Source organism: Hemitrygon akajei, chromosome 4 (assembly GCF_048418815.1).
Source record: "Hemitrygon akajei chromosome 4, sHemAka1.3, whole genome shotgun sequence".
Lineage (NCBI taxonomy): Eukaryota > Metazoa > Chordata > Chondrichthyes > Myliobatiformes > Dasyatidae > Hemitrygon > Hemitrygon akajei.
In genome coordinates, this window is record NC_133127.1 from 3,811,055 (window position 1) to 3,829,679 (window position 18,625).

Sequence of the window (18,625 nt, forward strand, 5' to 3'; positions counted from 1 at the left end):
TGGTAGAGGCAGATACATTGGGGGCATTTAATAGACCCTTAGATAGGCACATGGGTGATAGAACAATGGAGGGCTATGTGGGAGGGAGGGGCTAGATTGATCTTGGAGTTGTTTAAAGCATTGGTACACAGGGAAAAGGCTTGTACTGTGATATACTGTTCCATGTTCCAATGTTGGAGTTCCAGAGAGTTGGGATGTTCCAGGATTTCCCAGATTCTGGAATGGGCCCAGCTGTTTGGAAAACTACAAATGTAAGGATCCCATTTCAGAAAGGACGGAGGTAGAAAGCAGGAAACTCAGTGTCTTGATGTCTGTCGCTGGGAAAATGCTGAACACACACTGAAGGAACGATGACAAGGTGTTTAGAAAATCTCACACGGTCAGACAGAGTCAGTGACAATAAAAGAACTGCAGAGGCTGGAAATCTGGAAATGCTCAGCAGGTCAGGCAGCATCTGAGGGAGGAGAAACAGTGTGAGAGCAGAGTGCTTTATTCAACGTGCTGAAGGGAATGAGCTGCCTGCTGAAGCTGCTCAGTGATGTCTGCTGGGAACACACGGGTCTGCAGGGACTGGAATCTGGGATGAAAAACGAGCTGCTGGAACTCAGTGGGTCAGGTCAGCAGACCACAGACTCTCTGAACTCCTCCAGAGTGGAGGGAGAGAGGAAACAGTGAGCTACCAAAATGTTAGCCTGTCACTGGCATTCGGAGAAATGGTGGAATCTACAACGAAGGATGTGATATCAAGGTCATTGGAAAATATTATGAGTGAGTCGAGTCAGCCTGGATTAATGAAATGGAAGTCACATTTGACTGGTCTTTCCGAGGTCTTTGGGGAAGTATCGAGTGAAGTCGTTCAGGGGGAACCAGTAGATGTGATATATTTGGATTTTCAGAAGGTTATTGATGAGGTCTCTCACTGGAGGTTGGTGAACAAGTTTAGAGCACATGGAGTTGGGGAGAGAAGACGAGAGCACTTGGAACTGGGAGAGAATTCCAGCATGGACTGAACACTGGTTAATATAGAGAAAGGAAATGGTAGGAAGGAATGGGTCCTTCTCACATGACTGGTCTGTGATCCATGGGGTGTCTCAGACAGGGATCAGTGCTTGGGCCCCAGTTATTCACAGTCAGTTATTTCACCGAGGAGACCAAAAGTAACATTTCCAAGTTACTGAAATGGGAATGTGAGTAGAGATGAAGGAAAAGGATTCTCCACCCTGGAGCTGTAGAAAGAGGCTCAGGGATTGGCTGGGCTTAAAACAAGATCAATAGATTTATTTCTAGAAATAAATTTCTAGATTTCTGAGGGATCAGGGATTAGGATAAGGGAGGGAAATAGTGTTGAGGTAGAACAAAGGGACATGGAAATAGAGAGCCATCATTGAAAGTGGCATCACAGGTAGATAGGATCATAAAGAGAGTGTTTGGTGCATTGTCCTTCATAAATCAGGACACTGAGTACAGGAGTTGAGACTTGGAAGTTGGACAACACTTTGGAGAGGCCTGATTTGGAGTATTGTGTGCAGTTCTGGCCATCTACCCACAGGAAAGATATTAATAAGCTTGAAAGAGAGCAGAGACAATTTACAAGGATTTTGCCAGTTATGGGGAAAGGGAGAGTAAGTGAGGACTTTATTGACCATGAGGTCAGGACCATGAATGTAAGAAAGAAACATTCCTTCTGCTCTGTGAATTATTTTTTATGATTTAGATAGATAGATAGATAGATAGATACTTTATTCATCCCCATGGGGAAATTCAACATTTTTTCCAATGTCCCATACACTTATTGTAGCAAAACTAATTACATACAATACTTAACTCAGTAAAAATATGATATGCATCTAAATCACTCTCTCAAAAAGCATTAATAATAGCTTTTAAAAAGTTCTTAAGTAGTTTACTTAAATACATTGAATGGTAACTTAAGCTCAGTCCTAACCCCGGCACTTTAACATATCTTACTCCTGGCGGTTGAATTGTAAAGCCGAATGGCATTGGGGAGTATTGATCTCTTCATCCTGTCTGAGGAGCATTGCATCGATAGCAACCTGTCGCTGAAACTGCTTCTCTGTCTCTGGATGGTGCTATGTAGAGGATGTTCAGGGTTTTCCATAATTGACCGTAGCCTACTCAGCGCCCTTCGCTCAGCTACCGATGTTAAACTCTCCAGTACTTTGCCCACGACAGAGCCCGCCTTCCTTACCAGCTTATTAAGACGTGAGGCGTCCTTCTTCTTAATGCTTCCTCCCCAACACGCCACAACAAAGAAGAGGGCGCTCTCAACAACTTACCTATAGAACATCTTCAGCATCTCACTGCAGACATTGAATGACGCCAACCTTCTAAGGAAGTACAGTCGACTCTGTGCCTTCCTGCACAATGCATCTGTGTTGGCAGTCCAGTCTAGCTTCTCGTCTAACTGTACTCCCAGATACTTGTAGGTCTTAACCTGCTCCACACATTCTCCATTAATGATCACTGGCTCCATATGAGGCCTAGATCTCCTAAAGTCCACCACCATCTCCTTGGTCTTGGTGATATTGAGACGCAGGTGGTTTGAGTTGCACCATATCAAAAAGTCCTGTATCAGTTTCCTATACTCCTCCTCCTGTCCATTCCTGACACACCCCACTATGGCCGTGTCATCAGCGAACTTCTGCACATGGCAGGACTCCGAGTTATATTGGAAGTCTGATGTGTACAGGGTGAACAGGACCGGAGAGAGTACGGTTCCCTGCGGCGCCCCTGTGCTGCTTACCACCGTGTCAGACCTACAGTCTCCCAACCACACATACTGAGGTCTATCTGTCAAGTAGTCCACTATCCAATCCACCATGTGAGAGTCTACTCCCATCTCCATTAATTTGTGCCTTAAGATCCTGGGCAGGATGGTGTTAAAGGCACTAGAGAAGTCCAGGAATGTAATCCTCACAGCACCACTGACCCCATCCAGGTGAGAGAGGGATTTGTGCAGCAAATACGTGATAGCATCCTCCACTCCCACCTTCTCCTTATACGCAAACTGAAGCGGATCCCGGGCGTGCCTGGTTTGTGGCCTCAGATTCTGTATTATCAGCCGCTCCATGGTCTTCATCACGTGCGACGTCAAGACAACAAGTCTGAAGTCATTCAACTTCTTTTGAATGACTCCTTTTGAATGATTTGTGATTGGATTTGAATTTGAACACATTGTGATTTACTCTGCCCATTCCTTCTGAGACAGACAGTTTCCCTTTGTCTGTCTCTCACTAAGTAACACCATTTAAAGGGACATTACCAAGACTGAATGTTTGTATTATACGTCTTGTTCATTTCTTCCCTCACCACCTCCCAGTCAATGTTCCAGCTTCCATCGATCTCTGCAGGCTTTGCTCTGTATTCATCAGCAAACCGCTGATTGAAAATGTAGAAAACCTTCTTCCAATAGGATGCTGCCTCTGCAGAAATTTCCCGTTGGATAATCCAGGACTTGTAGTAATCATTGACTGTTTAATAATCCTTGTAGGGATGCAATTCCCAATTTGTGTCATTATTTTGGAATTTTCTATCACTTGCAACTGAAGCTGTGCAGATATCCATTACAAGATGTTCACTGTCTATCCATCAATACCTGTTGAGACCTTCAGGTCTGTGCTGTTTACTGGAGTGTTGTGAGTGTACCAGGGTCTCTGAGTCACAGAAAACCCCACAGAAAGGACATTTATTTGTACAATTGAATAACACTTTGAACAACTCCTCCATGGGTTTAATGGATAATTCTTCAATCTTTGCTTCGACATCCCAGCCTTTTACCACTTGGAGGAGATACTGCTCCTCCTCTTCAATACATGGCAGAATGGCTTCTGCACATTTCTTGCCATCACTGCCACTCTGAAACAGAACAAGTTTCATCTCATCTTTGGGCATCGAGATTCTTGTGTTTAACTTTTCAATAAACATGTTTAGGAAGCTCTGAGCATTTCCAGCAAAGTTCTGCTTCACTGCATCCTGAACAACGTCCTTAGCTTTCCCAGTGATCTCTGTGATGATTTCTTTAGCCAGACGGGTAAATGTGCTCTCTCCATCGCATTCTGTCTTGCAGTGTTTAATAACTTGCTGATAGAGCCAGTCTTTGGCAAAATTCTCAAAGTCTCTGATGTACCGGGGATATTTATCAAATTGATGTGTTTGTTTCCAGTGGACCAGGAGGGCCACAGTGAAGTTGTTGCAGAGACTGTACTGTCGCTCAGGGTCATGGTTTTTCATATCATCCACGATGTTCACGCTGAGAGTCTTGAGGGTGGCGTCTCGGAGAGCTGGCAAGAAACAAGATCGAGCAAATCGTTCTGCTTGTCTCAGGTTCTCATCCTGCTCTGTGTAAATATCCATGAAGAGATCAAAGTATTTACTTTTCATGTTTTCCAGTCTTTTCCGTGGGTCATGTCTGTCGATAAACCTCCTGTGCATGACCAGGAATTTTGGTGCAGCGTAACCACACAGGTGAAGTTTAAAGTCGGTTTTGAAATCCTCAGACATTGAAAAGTTTTGATGTGAAATATTGTCAACTTTTTCCCCTATCATGTTCAAAAGTTCAATGCAATATTTATTGTCATAATCCATGTTCTTTTTTGTGATGTCAGTGATCCAATGTCTGCATTCATCCTCGATGGGCTTTGTAATCTTTGCTGCTTGATCGAGATCTGCTTTCAATCTGGATGGAATGAGTTTACTTGTACCCCATCTCCAATATGACATGTTGATGTGTTTCTCTACAATCTGAAAGTACTGGGTCCCCAGTTCAGAGAGATTTTTACCTTTTAGCTTTTCATTAACCACTCTCTCTTGAGTCTTTGTTTCCTCCCTGAGAAGATGTTCAATATGCAGTTCAATGTTTCTTTCTCTGCAGGGCTGATACTCCAGCTGAGAGAGTGTATCTTTCCACATCCTGTCAAATTCATTTTCCAATTCCTTTTCACCCAACTCCTGATTTGCTGCTTTACACTTCCGTAAAAGCTCCTTCACCTGTTCTCCAATCTTCCTGTGAAAATTATTGCAAATATCATCCACTCCCTGCAGTCCCACCCGTCTATTCACGGCATCTCTACATCTCTGCATTGAATCGTGCTGAAGTCGGCTGCATAAACTGGAGATCCTGAGCTTAAATTCCTCTCTGTATTTCTCCATCAGATACACATTATCAGCCCCACTTTCATACAGAGCTTGTAGTTTATCCAGAGTGTCACCCTCCCTTTTGTTCATCTCTGTCCTCATCTCCCTCTCCAGACTACAGAGCAGTTCGGTGAGATCTCCTTTGGCATTGCTGATTCTGTTTTCAGCCTCATTTCCCCAGGAGTGAGTGAATTTGCGGAGTTCCCACTCCCAGTCCTTGTACTTCATGGAGAGGTGGTTGTAAGCCTCTGCGACCAGGCTGTTCTGGAAGCTGAAAATGAAATTTTCATGTTTCACCTGTTCCCAAAGCCCAGCCATCCATTTGATAAAGTCCAGGATAGTGAAAGCTCCTTCGCATCGGCTCTGTTGGATTAGACACTGAATTAGGTTCTTCTTCAGTTGGGAGACGTGTTCACTGTAGCCGGTGTTGACTGCAGCCATTGGGGGTGTACCATGCCACAGACCAGGGATGTACCAGTTGTCCTTGTCAGCATCATAGTCCATCACATCACGGAACGTTACTCGGTCTACCTTCTCCAGCTTTGCTGCAGCCTCTGTCATCTTATCCAGCTGCTCCAGGAGTTTCTGACGGCCTCTCAGATTCTGATCGTGCGCACTCACATCGCCGACGTTCTGGTAGACAAATATGCATTTTGGCCTTTTTTCTGTCTCCCTCATACGGATTAAGGAATGGACAACAATCTGTAAAATATCTTTCATCTCTGACTGATTTTCCATCCCGATGTTTACCAACGTTAAGTTGCTTAATCCAACCACGAACGTTGCCAGCTCATTGTCGTGCTCGTAGCTGTCTGTCAGTGTTGCGAGTTCTGGGGCTCTCAGCCCCTCTGTGTCAATGACCAGGATGAACTCACAGCCCAGCTCCTCGGCCAGGCTCCCTGTGACTTTGATCAACTGCATGTAGGCCCCTCGAGTACATCGGCCGCTGCTCACAGCAAACCGCAAACAGAACATTGTGTTGAGGAGTGTGGACTTGCCCGTGCTCTGAACTCCAATCACCGTCAGCACAAACACTCGACAAGCTCTTCCCACTTTGTTGGCCACTTCTGTGAGTACGGCAGTGATCCATGGAATGGGAACGTTGGAAACATCTCCATCGATGAGTTCCAGTGGGAACCCTTCCAGCAACAGTTCAGCAGCAACACCTGGGAACTGCGACACCTCTGGGTGGATCTGTGTCCTTTGGGTGACATTGTGTCGAGTCACTGAAAGTTCATAAACCTGGCCAAGTTCCCTCATGAAATGCTCGAGACCCAGGAAACTATCAGACATCTTCTGATCCAACTCCTTCAGTTCCTTCACCTTGTGTTTTGAGTCTTTGCACAGTTCTTTATAAATTCTATGCAATCCTGCCATAACTTCACATGATTTACTGTCCAGTTCCAGCTTCAGCCACTGTAGGGAAATGGCTCTGTCAACCCCACCATGACGGGTGAGGTGTTCAATGAACAGCCGCATCTCTTCCGACAGACTCTGTCTGAGCTGAGCTTCCCGGATTCTGTTCTTCTCCTGGTCCAGTTCGCGGTTATACTCTTCTGTGGTTCTATCCCCACGGAGTTTCATCCGAGATTTCTCTTTTTCAACTTTAGACAATCCTTGCCAGGGCTCTCCATGAAAGGGCAACACTCTCCTTTTATACCCAGTAATGTTTCCTGAGTCAAGTCTGTCCAGTATTTTGGTCAGTTCCTTGGCTCGTTGTATTTCAGGTTGACGTTCATCGACCTCAATCCCACTTTCCATCGCAATGTCAGCCATTTTCTCCAGGCTCAGCAAGGGCTGGTCCCTGTCCCTCATTGGAATTACTTGTTTGATCTGAGAACGGAGCTTTTCCACAAGTTTAGCTTCATTTACAGTTCCCCGAAGAATGCATTGTTGAGGTTTTAACTTTAGATCTTTGAACAGATTCTTCACCTGCTCAGGGGTTCTGTGTTGCTGATTGATGTGGGTGTTGACTATGAGAAAGAGTTTTGCTGGTGACTGTGTGAGAGAGGTGAGGAATTCTCGTTCCTTCTCACCGATAACATCAATGAAAATAAAGAGAGCAGCAGATACTTTTGCCAGAAACCGAGCGTTTCCCTGGAAACTTTCAGCATCGCCTCGGAGGTTAATGAATGCAGCAGCCTCTGGGAAAATATCCGTGTTGCTCTTCCCAGAAGGGAGATACCAGCTGATCTCAGCCATTCCATCGGATATCCTGCGGGACACATTCCCACATTCCATCTCGGAGTGCAGGAAGATGTTCTGCTGCAGCTGTACCTGACTCAGGGTGAGATTGAGGATTCGGGATTTGGACACTGTGCACCTTCCCAGTCTGAGGAAGGACACCATTGGCATGGCTGCTGTCACGATGGGCACCTCCACAACGGGGCTGCTGTCTGTAGGAGAATGTGGGCACCATATTTTAACAATGGGCCTCATGGCCCAGAGGAGAAGGGTGGCACCAGACCCTTCTGTGGGTCCCCTCACCTTGTCCATGGGGTGACTGTGTGTGTCTGGCATCAGAAAGGGTAATGCAAACTGGCACAGAGACATCTTCAGCATCAGTTCATGCTGGAGAGAGTGGTCAGCACAGAGGAAAATGGCAGCAATGATATCCAGAGGATTCATCCCAAAAACCCTTGATTCACTGTCTTCCAGCGTATCATTTAGTTCTTCATCATCATCATCCTCACTGTCCAAGGACAGATCAGGTGGCCAGTCGCGATTCCTCGCCAGTGAATTGGCTGAGAGGATCCTGTGGAGAAATCGCCAGGGAAGATCTTCTGGTTTGGTTGGTATGTTGTCCTCCAGTTTATTCTGGGACACCTCCCGCGCAGTCTGAAGAGACAATTTGTGAGGATAATGATCCTGTAATCCCAAATCCTTTACAATTTGATGAAGTGTATCATGTAGAGAATGGTTATTTCCATCTAGTAAACCATTATTTATTCTTTCCAAGACACCCATTGATCCCTCTGAGATGTTGAATGAATTCTGATGAGATTGTTTCTCTGGTACCCAGAATTCCTTGGCGTCTGTTTTTCTCAGCACTTCTGAGGTACGTTCCTTGGCTCGTTGTATTTCAGGTTGACGTTCATCGACCTCAATCCCACTTTCCATTGCAATGTCAGCCATTTTCTCCAGGCTCAGCAAGGTCTGGTCCCTGTCCCTCATTAGAATTACTCGTTTGATCTGAGAATGGAGCTTTTCCACAAGTTTAGCCTCATTCATATTTGTTCGAATTATGTGTTGTTGAAATTGTAACTTTAGATCTTTGAACAGATTCTTCACCTGCTCACGGGTTATGTGTTGCTGATTGATGCGGGTGTTGACTATGAGAAAGAGTTTTGCTGGTGACTGTGTGAGAGAGGTGAGGAATTCTCGTTCCTTCTCACCAATAACGTCAATGAAAATAAAGAGAGCAGCAGATACATTTGCCAGAAACCGAGCGTTTCCCTGGAAAGTTTCAGCATCGCCTCGGAGGTTAATGAATGCAGCAGCCTCTGGGAAAATATCCGTGTTACTCTTCCCAGAAGGGAGATACCAGCTGATCTCAGCCATTCCATCGGATATCCTGCGGGGCACATTCCCACATTCCATCTCGGAGTGCAGGAAGATGTTCTGCTGCAGCTGTGCCTGACTCAGGGTGAGATTGAGGATTCGGGATTTGGACACTGTGCACCTTCCCAGTCTGAGGAAGGACACCGTTGGCATAGCTGCTGTCACGATGGGCACCTCCACAACGGGGCTGCTGTCTGTAGGAGAATGTGGGCACCATGTTTTAACAATGGGCCTCATGGCCCAGAGGAGAAGGGTGGCACCAGACCCTTCTGTGGGTCCCCTCACCTTGTCCATGGGGTGACTGTGTGTGTCTGGCATCAGAAAGGGTAATGCAAACTGGCACAGAGACATCTTCAGCATCAGTTCCTGCCGGAGAGAGTGGTCAGCACAGAGGAAAATGGCAGCAATGATATCCAAAGGATTCATCCCACCATCCTCTGGTGCTGAAACTTCAAAAAAATCACTGTAGTCTTCATCATCATCCTCACCCTCCGAGGGCAGATCAGGTGGCCAGTTGGGATTCCTCGCCAGTGAATTGGCTGAGAGGATCCTTTGGAGAAATCGCCAGGGAAGATCTTCTGCACAAGTTGGTTTGCTGTCCTCCAGTTTATCCTGGGATACCCTCTGCACGGTCTGAAGAGACAGTTTGTGAGGATATTGATCCTGTAATCCCAAATCCTTTACAATTTGTGGGGGGCTGAGATTTACAGACTCATTATTTCCAGCTGGTAAAATGCTCGTCATTGTCTCCGATACACTCTGTGTTCTCCTGGAATCTCTGTTCTCTTTCTCAGAGGTGGGACTACTTCGGGGAGCGGCGTGCTGATCGGGGTGTTTTGGGAATAGGAATACTGTTCTGTTTCTTAAATTCTCACAAAGGTAAAACTTGTCTCCAAAGATTTATGGTTTTGACTTGATTCCTGTCCTGGATATTTGCTGTGCCTGATGTTCTACTGGAACACACAGTTCCTGTCCCAGGATCTCAGGGCTGAATGGTTCCGTGCCTCTGGCTGGTGATCCTCTGTCAGGTCTCGTTGTCCTGGCATGGTGTGTACTGAGTACAGTCAGTAGGTGATCACCATGGCAACCTGGAATTGGTCACAGAATTATACCTGGCCTTGGTGACACCACACCAGGAGGACTGGGTACAAATTTGTTGACCGTAGTAAATGAACGACACACTTTCTCTCAAGGGAGTTTAGTGAAGATTCTGCAGATTTTTTTCCTGGGGTGAAATCAGAAAATCCTTGAAATACTCAGCAGGTGAGGCAGCATCTGTGGGGAGAGAGAGAGAATCAGGGTCAGTGTTTCAGGTCCATTTGTTGGTGAGTCTGTCACATCAGGAGAAGTTGAGTTGGTCATCCCTCTGTCCACTGGGGGTTAGAAGAATGAGTTGTGATCTCACTGAACTGAGGACAGAGTTTAACATTGCTGGATACAGGGAGGATGTTCCCACTGGCTAATGAGTCTAGGATCAGGACACAGGCCGACTGTAAGGGGTGGGCTGTTCATGACCATGATGAGGGAAATGTCCAAGTCTCTACACAAGTAGAACATAGAACCTACAACACAGGAAGGGAACCAGTATGATGGAGCTGAGGATGAGCCAGCAGGTTTACAAGTAGATGATGGGTGTAACATGAATGTGAGGAAGGACAAGCCAATGATTGGGTACAAAAGGAAAAACTTCTTCTCCCAGAGAGTGGTGGGGGTGTGGAATGCACTGCCTCGGAAGGCAGTGGAGGCCAATTCTCTGGATGCTTTCAAGAAGGAGCTAGATAGGTATCTTATGGATAGGGGAATCAAGGGATATGGGGACAAGGCAGGAACCGGGTATTGATAGTAGATGATCAGCCATGATCTCAAAATGGCGGTGCAGGCTCGAAGGGCCGAATGGTCTACTTCTGCACCTATTGTCTATTGTCTATAAATGCAGACAGAGAAAAAGAGTTAAAGTGTACCACAGAGGCAGAATTGAAAAGGGTGAAGAATGCAGGACTGAGGGTGCTGTATTTAAATGTGCGTAGAATTTGGAATAAGGTGGAGGAACTCGAGGAGCTATTTAAGATTGGTCGGTATAACATTGTGGGCACCACTGAGTTGTGGCTGAAAGCAGGCCGTAGTTGGGAGCTTAACATCAAAGGATATACTTTGTATCAAAACAGCAGACAGGAAGGCATAGGTGGTGGTGTGGCTCTGTTGGTAAGAGATGGAATTACATCTTAGAAAGAGGTGACAGGGTCTGACAATGTTGAATCTTTGTGGGTGGAGTTAAGAAACTGCATGGGTGAAAAAACATTTTGGGAACCATATATTGGACTCCAAATAGTAGCCAAGATGTGGGGTTCAGATTGCAAAGGGAGCTGGAAAAGGCATGTAATAAGGGTAATGACACAGTTGTGGTGGGGGACTTCAATATGCAAGGGGATTGGGAAAATCAGGTTGGTGTTGGATCGCAAGAAAGGGAATTTGTTGAATGCCTACAAGATGTTTATTTTAGAACAGTTTGTGCTTGAGCCTGCTCGGGGAAAGGTTATCCTGGATTGGGTGTTGTGTAATAACCCAGATCTGATGAGGGAGCTTAATAGAGCATAGAACATAGAAATTTACAGAATATAACAGGCCCTTCGGCTCACAATGTTGTGCCGACCATGTAAGCTACTCTAGAAACTGCCTAGAATTTCCCTACCGCATAGCCCTCTATTTTTATAAGCTCCATGTACCTAACTAAGAGGTTCTTAAAAGACCCTATCGTTTCTGCCTCCACCACTGCCAGCAGTACATTCCATGCACCCACCACTCTTTGTGTGAAAAACTTGTCCCTGACATCCCCTCGTTACCTATTTCCAAGCACTTTAAAGCTATGCCCCCTCGTGTTAGCCATTTCAGCCCTGGGAAAATGTCCCTGGCTATCCACATGATCATTGTAAAGGAACCTTTAGGAGGCAGTGGTCATGATATGATTCAATTCAGACTGCAATTTGAGAGGGAGAAGCGTAAGTCACATGTATCTGTACCACAATGGAATAAAGGGAATTACAGAGGCGTGAGAGAGGAGCTTGCCCAGGTGGATTGGAGGAGGATACTGGCAGGGATGACGGCAGGACAGGGATGGCTGAAGTTTCTGGAAATAGTTCACAAGGCTCGGATAGACATGTCCCACAGAAGAAGCAGCTCTCTAATGGCAGGGGTGGGCAACCATGGCTGATGAAGGAAGTTAAGGACTGCATAAAAGCCAAGGAAAGGGCATATAATGTTGTAAAAGTGAGTGAGAAGTTGGATAATTGGGAAGTTTTTAAAATCCAACAAAATGCAATTACAAAAGCTATAAGAAGGGAAAAAATGAAATGAGGGCAGACAAGCCAATAATATAAAGCAGGATACTAAAATATTTCTCAGTTATATAAGGAATAAAAGGGAAGTGAGAGTTGATATTGGACCACTGGAAAATGATGCTGGTGAGGTAGTGATGGAGGACAAAGAAATGGCAGATGAACTTAATGGGTACTTTGCATCTGTCTTCACTGTGGAAGACACTAGCAGTGTGCCAGGTGTCTGTGAGTATCAGGGAGCAGGAGTGAGAGTCATTGCTATTATAAAGGAAAAAGTGCTCGGCAAACTGAAACATCTTAAGGTGGATAAGTCACCTGGGCCAGATGGACTACATCCCAGAGTCCTGAGAGAGGTTGCTGAAGAGGTAACAGATGCATTGGTCATGATCTTTCAAGAATCACTTGATTCTGGCATGGTGCCAGAGGAGTGGAAGATTGCAAATGTCACTCCACTCTTTAAGTAGGGATGAAGTCAAAAGAGAGGTAATTATAGGCCAGTTAGTCTAACCTCAATGGTAAGGAGAGAGTTGGAGTTGATTATTATGGACAAAGTTTCGAGCTACTTGGAGACTAATGATAAAATAAGTCAAAGTCAGCATAGTTACTGTGAAGGGTAATCTTGCTTGACAAATCTGTTAGAGTTCTATGAGAAAGTAACAAGCAGGGTTGGCAAAGGAGAGGCAGTGGAAAGATACTGGTATGGATTGAGGTGTAGTTGACAGGCAGGAGGCTGTGAATGCAAATAACCTTTTCTGGTTGTCTGTCGGCATTCCTCAAGGGTCAGAATTGGAACACTTATTTTTCACATTGTCTGTCAATGATTTAGATAATGGAATAGATGGCTTTGTGTTAAAGTTGGCGGATGATACGAAGATAGGTGGACAGGTAGGTGGTGCTGAGGAAGCAATGCGATTGCAGCAGGACTTGGACAAATTGGAAGAATGGGCAAAAAAGTGGCAGATGGAATACAGTGTTGGGAAATGTATGATAATGCATTTTGGTAAAAGGAATAATGGTGCAGACTGTTATCTAAATGGGGAGAAGATTCAAACATCAGAGGTTCAGAGGGTTTTAGGAGTCCTTTTGCAAGCCTACCAGAAGGCTAATTTACGGGTTGAGTCTGTGGTAAAGAAGGCAAAAACAATGTTGGCATTTTTTTCCAAGAGGAATAGAACATAAAAGCAAGGAGAGAATGCTGAGCCTTTACAAGACACTAGTCAGGCCGCACTTGGAGTATTGATGGCATGAACATTGATTTCTCAAACTTCCGGTAATGCCCCCAGCCACCCCCTCCCCTTTCCCTCTCTCACCTGATTTCTTTGCCCACCCTTCACCTCCCTCTGGTGCTCCTCCCCCTTTTTCTTTCTTCCATCGTCTTCTGTCTCTTTCATACATCAACTTCCCAGCTCTTGACTTTGTCCCTCCCCCTCCAGGTTTCACCTATCACCTTGTGTTTCTCTCCTTCCCCCACATTTTAAATCTACTCCTCAGCTTTTTTTCTCCAGTCCTGCCAAAGGCTCTCGGCCCGGAATGTCAACTGTACATTTTCCATAGATGCTGCCTGGCCTGCTGAGTTCCTCCAGCATTTTGTGTGTGTTGCTCGGATTTCCGGCACCTGCAGATTTTCTCTTGTTTGTGACCCTGTATCGATTATTGGAATCTTAGCAAGATTACCAATAAAAATCATCACTGCTTACCATCAATGAACTCAGCCTTTGGTTTACTGCAAGGGTCAAATTCTTCACTAAATTAGATCTTGCATTTAATTCAATTTGGATTTGTCAGTGTGATGAATGCGTCAGAAAGTCAGATGGCAGTGCTGAAGATGAGGTGGTTGGTTTACAAACAGAGGCACTGTGTAGTGAGGAGAAGCTGTTGACAGGGCAAAATTGTAGTCAACATGCTGAGTTGCAATGTAAAAGGCAGACAAAATTGAAAAGGGTGAATACAGGACTGTAAGTTTTATATTTGAAATCGTGCAGTATATGGAATAAGGCAGATGAACTTGCAGCACAGTTGTAGATTGGCAGGTATAATGTTGAAGTCAACACTGAATCAAGGCTGAAAGAAGATTATAGCTGGAAGGCTAATCCAAAGATACACATTTTTATTGAAAGGACAACCTGGAAGGCCGGGTGTGCCGGTGGAGGTTCGTGTTGCTCTATTGGTAAAAAATGAAATCAAATCATTAGAAAGAAGTGACACAGGCCCGGAATGTTTTAGAAACATAGAAACATAGAAAACCTACTGCACAATACAGGCCCTTCGGCCCACACAGTTGTGCCGAACATGTCCCTACCTTAGAAATTACTAGCATTACCCATAGCCCTCTATTTTACTAAGTTCCATGAACCTATCCAAAAGTCTCTGAAAAGACCCCATCGTATCCACCTCCACCACTGTTGCCGGCAGCCCATTCCATGCACTCACCACTCTCTGAGTAAAAAACTTACCCCTGGCATCTCCTCTGTACCTACTCCCCAGCACCTTAAACCTGTGTCCCCTTGTGGCAGCCATTTCAGCCCTGGGAAAAAGCCTCTGACTATCCACACGATCAATGCCTCTCATCATCTTATACACCTCTATCAGGTCATTTTTCATCCTCCGTCACTCCAAGGAGAAAAGGCTAAGTTCACTTAACCTATTCTCATATGGCATGCTCCCCAATCCAGGCAACATCCTTGTAAATCTCCTCTGCACCCTTTCTATGGCTTCCACATCCTTCCTATAGTGAGGCGACCAGAACTGAGCACACTACTCCAAGTGGGGTCTGACCAGGGTCCTATATAACTGTAACATTACCTCTTGGCTCCGAAATTCAATTCCACGATTGATAAAGGCCAATACGCCGTATGCCTTCTTAACCAGGAGTCAACCTGCACAGCTGCTTTGAGCGTCCCATGGACTCAGAACCCAAGATCCCTCTGATCCTCCACACTGCCAAGAGTCTTGCCATTAATACTATATTCTGCCATCATATTTGACCTACCAAAATGAACCACCTCACACTTATCTGGGTTGAACCCCATCTGCCACTTCTCAGCCCAGTTTTGCATCATATCAATGTCCTGTTGCAACCTCTGACAGCCCTCCACACTATCCACAACACCCCCAACCTTTGTGTCATCAGCAAACTTAACAACAAATCCCTCCAGTTCCTTATCCAGAATCTCCATGCAGAATATGACCTGTCTACAAACACTCTTTGCCTTCTGTGGGCAAATCAGTTCTGGATCCACAAAGCAATTTCTCCTTGCATCCCATGCCTCCTTACTTTCTCAATAAGCCTTGCATGAAGTACCTTATCAAATGTCTTGCTAAAATCCATATACACTACATCTACTGCTCTTCCTTCATCAATGTGTTTAGTCACATCCTCAAAAAATTCAGTCAGGCTCGTAAGGCACAACTGCCCTTGACAAAGCCACGCTGACTATTCCTAATTATATTATACCTCTCCAAATGTTCATAAATCCTGCCTCTCAGGATCTTCTCCATCAACTTACCAACCACTGAAGTAAGACTCACAGGTCTATAATTTCCTGGGCTATCTCTACTCCCTTTCTTGAATAAATGAACAACATCCGCAACCCTCCAATCCTCGGGAACCTCTCCCGTCCCCATTCATGATGCAAAGATCATCGGCAGAGGCTCAGCAATCTCTTCCCTCGCCTCCCACAGTAGCCTGGGGTACAGCTCATCTGGTCCTGGTGACTTATCTAACTTGATGCTTTCCAAAAGCTCCAGCACATCCTCTTTCTTAATATCTACATGCTCAAGCTTTTCAGTCCACTGCAAGTCATCACTACAATCACTAAGATCCTTTTCCATAGTGAATACTGAAGTAAAGTATTCATTAAGTACCTTCGCTATTTCCTCCAGTTCCATACACTTTCCCACTGTCACATTTGATAGGTCCTATTCTTTCACATCTTATCCTCTTGTTCTTCATATACTTGTAGAATGTCTTGGGGTTTTCCTTAATCCTGCCCGCCAAAGCCTTCTCATGGCCCCTTCTGGCTCTCCGAATTTCCTTCTTAAGCTCCTTCCTGTTAGCTTTATAATTTTCTAGATCTCTAACATTACCTAGCTCTCTGAACCTTTTGTAAGATTTTTTATTGTCTTACCTAGATTTACTGCTGCCTTTGTACACCACGGTTCCTGTACCCTACCATAAATTCCCTGTTTCATTGGAACGTATCTATGCAGAACTCCACACAAATATCCCCTGAATATTTGCCACATTTCTTCTGTGCCTTTCCCTGAGAACATCCGTTCCCAATTTAAGCTTCCAAGTTCCTGCCTGATAGCCTCATAATTCCCCTCATTCCAATTAAACGCTTTTCTGACTTATTAAAGGCTTTTTTAACTTGAATCATTGTGGGTAGAGCCAGGATCTGCAAGGGTAGAAAGACACTGATGGGAGATGTATACAGACCTCCAATCAATAGTAAGAATGTGGTCTACAAATTACAAAGGAAGGTTAAAAAAATACATGCCAAAAGGACAATGTTACAATAGTCATGGGGGACTTCATTATGCAGGTAGATTGGGAAAATCAGGCTGGTACTGGATTCCAAGAGGGGAATTTCGAGCATGCCTACGATTGGCTTTTTAGAGCAGCTCGTGATTGAGCCCACTAGGGGATTCTGGATCGGGTGTGGTGCAGTGAACTAGAATTGATTAGCATGTTTAAGGTAAAAGAATCTTTCAGGTCAAGTGATCATAATATGATCAAATTCACACTGAAATTTGAGAAGGAGAAGCTAAAGTCAGATGTATCAGTATTACAGTGGAGTAAAGGGAATTACAGGGGCTTGAGAGAGGAGTTGGCCAGAATTGATTGGAAAAGGACACTGGGAGGGATGGTGACAGAGCAGCATTGACTGGAATTTCTGGAAGCAATTTGGAAGGCATAGGATATATACATCCCAAAGAGAAAAAAGTATTCCAATGGGAAGCCAAAAGTCCTGATACACTTTGGTACCAATGACATAGGTAGAAAAAGGGAGGAGGCCCTGAAGAGAGAATTCAGGGAGTTGAGTCGGAAGCTAAAAAGCAGGACCTGCAGGGTAGTAATCTCAGGATTGCTGCCTGTGCCACGTGCTAACGAGCGCAAGAACAGCATGATCAGGCAAATTAATGCGTGGCTGAGAGACTGGTGTAGGGACCAGGGCTTCGGGTTCCTGGATCATTGGGACATCTTCTGGAGGAGGTATGACCTGTAGTAAAAAGATGGGTTACACCTGAACCCAAAGGGGTCCAATATCCTAGCAGGCAGGTTTAATAGAGCTGTTAGGGAGGGTTTAAACTAATTTAGCAGGGGGATGGGAACCGGAGTGATAGGACTGAGGAAGGGGAAAACAGAAATAAATCAAAGACAGTGTGCAACAGAGATGATAGGAAGAACAGGCAGAAGATGAGGCTTAATCACAGCCAGTGGGATGATTTAAACCAAAAGCAACAAATTCTGGACTAAGAGTGTTATATCTGAATGCACTCAGCATAAGAAATAAAATGGAAATCTTAAAATCTTAAAATCTTAAAATTGAGCTACAGATCGGCAAGTATGACGTTGTGGCCATCTCTGAAACTTGGCTAAAGGATGGCTGCCATTGATATACGGTCCAAGGATATACGGTGTATTGGAAAGATAGGTCAGTAGGCAGAGGGGGTGCTGTGGCTCTGTGTATAAGAAATAGTATTAAATCATTGGAAAGAGATGACATAGGATTAGAAGGTGTAGAGTCTCTATGGGTTGAGTTAAGAAATGGCAAGGGTAAAAGTCAAGTCAAATTTATTTATAAAGCACATTTAAAAACAACCCATGTTGACCAAAGTGCTTTACAAACCATAACAGGTGGCTAAAATCACAAATACAAGAAACCCAGATATAAACAACAAGGCACTCAGCTTATAGGCACAGAATAAACAACACATGAGCCTAGGCACTAGCCAAAAATCAACCTGATTTGGAAGATTCAAACGCTAGTGAATAAAGGTAAGTTTTGAGCCTGGATTTAAAAGAGTCGATGGAGGGGGCAGATCTGATGGGGAGGGGAATGCTGTTCCACAGTCTAGGGGCTGCAACAGCAAAGACGTGGTCACCCCTGAGCTTAAATTTAGATCACGGGACAGTCAGGAGCCCCAAGTCAGCCGAGCTGAGGGACCGGGAAGTAGAATAAGGGGTTAAAAGGTCTGCGATATAGGAGGGGGCAGCCCATTTAGGGCTTTATAAACAAACAGGAGAACCTAAAAATCAACTCTAAACCATATTAGTAGTCAGTGGAGAGAGGCCAGGATAGGAGTAACATGGTCCCTCTTCCGGGCACCCGTCAGGAGTCCGGCTGCGGCATTCTGGACCAATTTCGGGTGGGACAGGGACCACTGACTAATCCCAGTATACAGGGAGTTGGAGTAGTCCAAGTGGGAGGATATAAGGGCATGGATGACTTTCTCGAGATCTTTAAAGAGAGAAACGACTTGATTTTGGCAAAAGTACAAAGCTGAAAAAAACTGGCTTTTACTACTGCATTAACTTGCTTGTCAAAAGGACCCTAATGGCAGTTGTATACAGG

General features: G+C 44.9%; 1 protein-coding gene across 1 annotated transcript in view; it reads right to left on the reverse strand.

Moving 5' to 3' along the window:
* Positions 1 to 1,721: 1,721 nt before the first annotated feature.
* LOC140726074 (interferon-induced very large GTPase 1-like) overlaps positions 1,722 to 18,625 on the reverse strand; it is a 51,046-nt gene continuing 34,142 nt past the window's right edge. Inside the window, exon 4 of the mRNA XM_073042009.1 lies at positions 1,722 to 9,990. Coding sequence (XP_072898110.1) covers positions 3,610 to 9,459 — 5,850 coding nt within the window. The 5' untranslated portion in view covers positions 9,460 to 9,990 and the 3' untranslated portion in view covers positions 1,722 to 3,609. The remainder of the gene's footprint in view (positions 9,991 to 18,625) is intronic.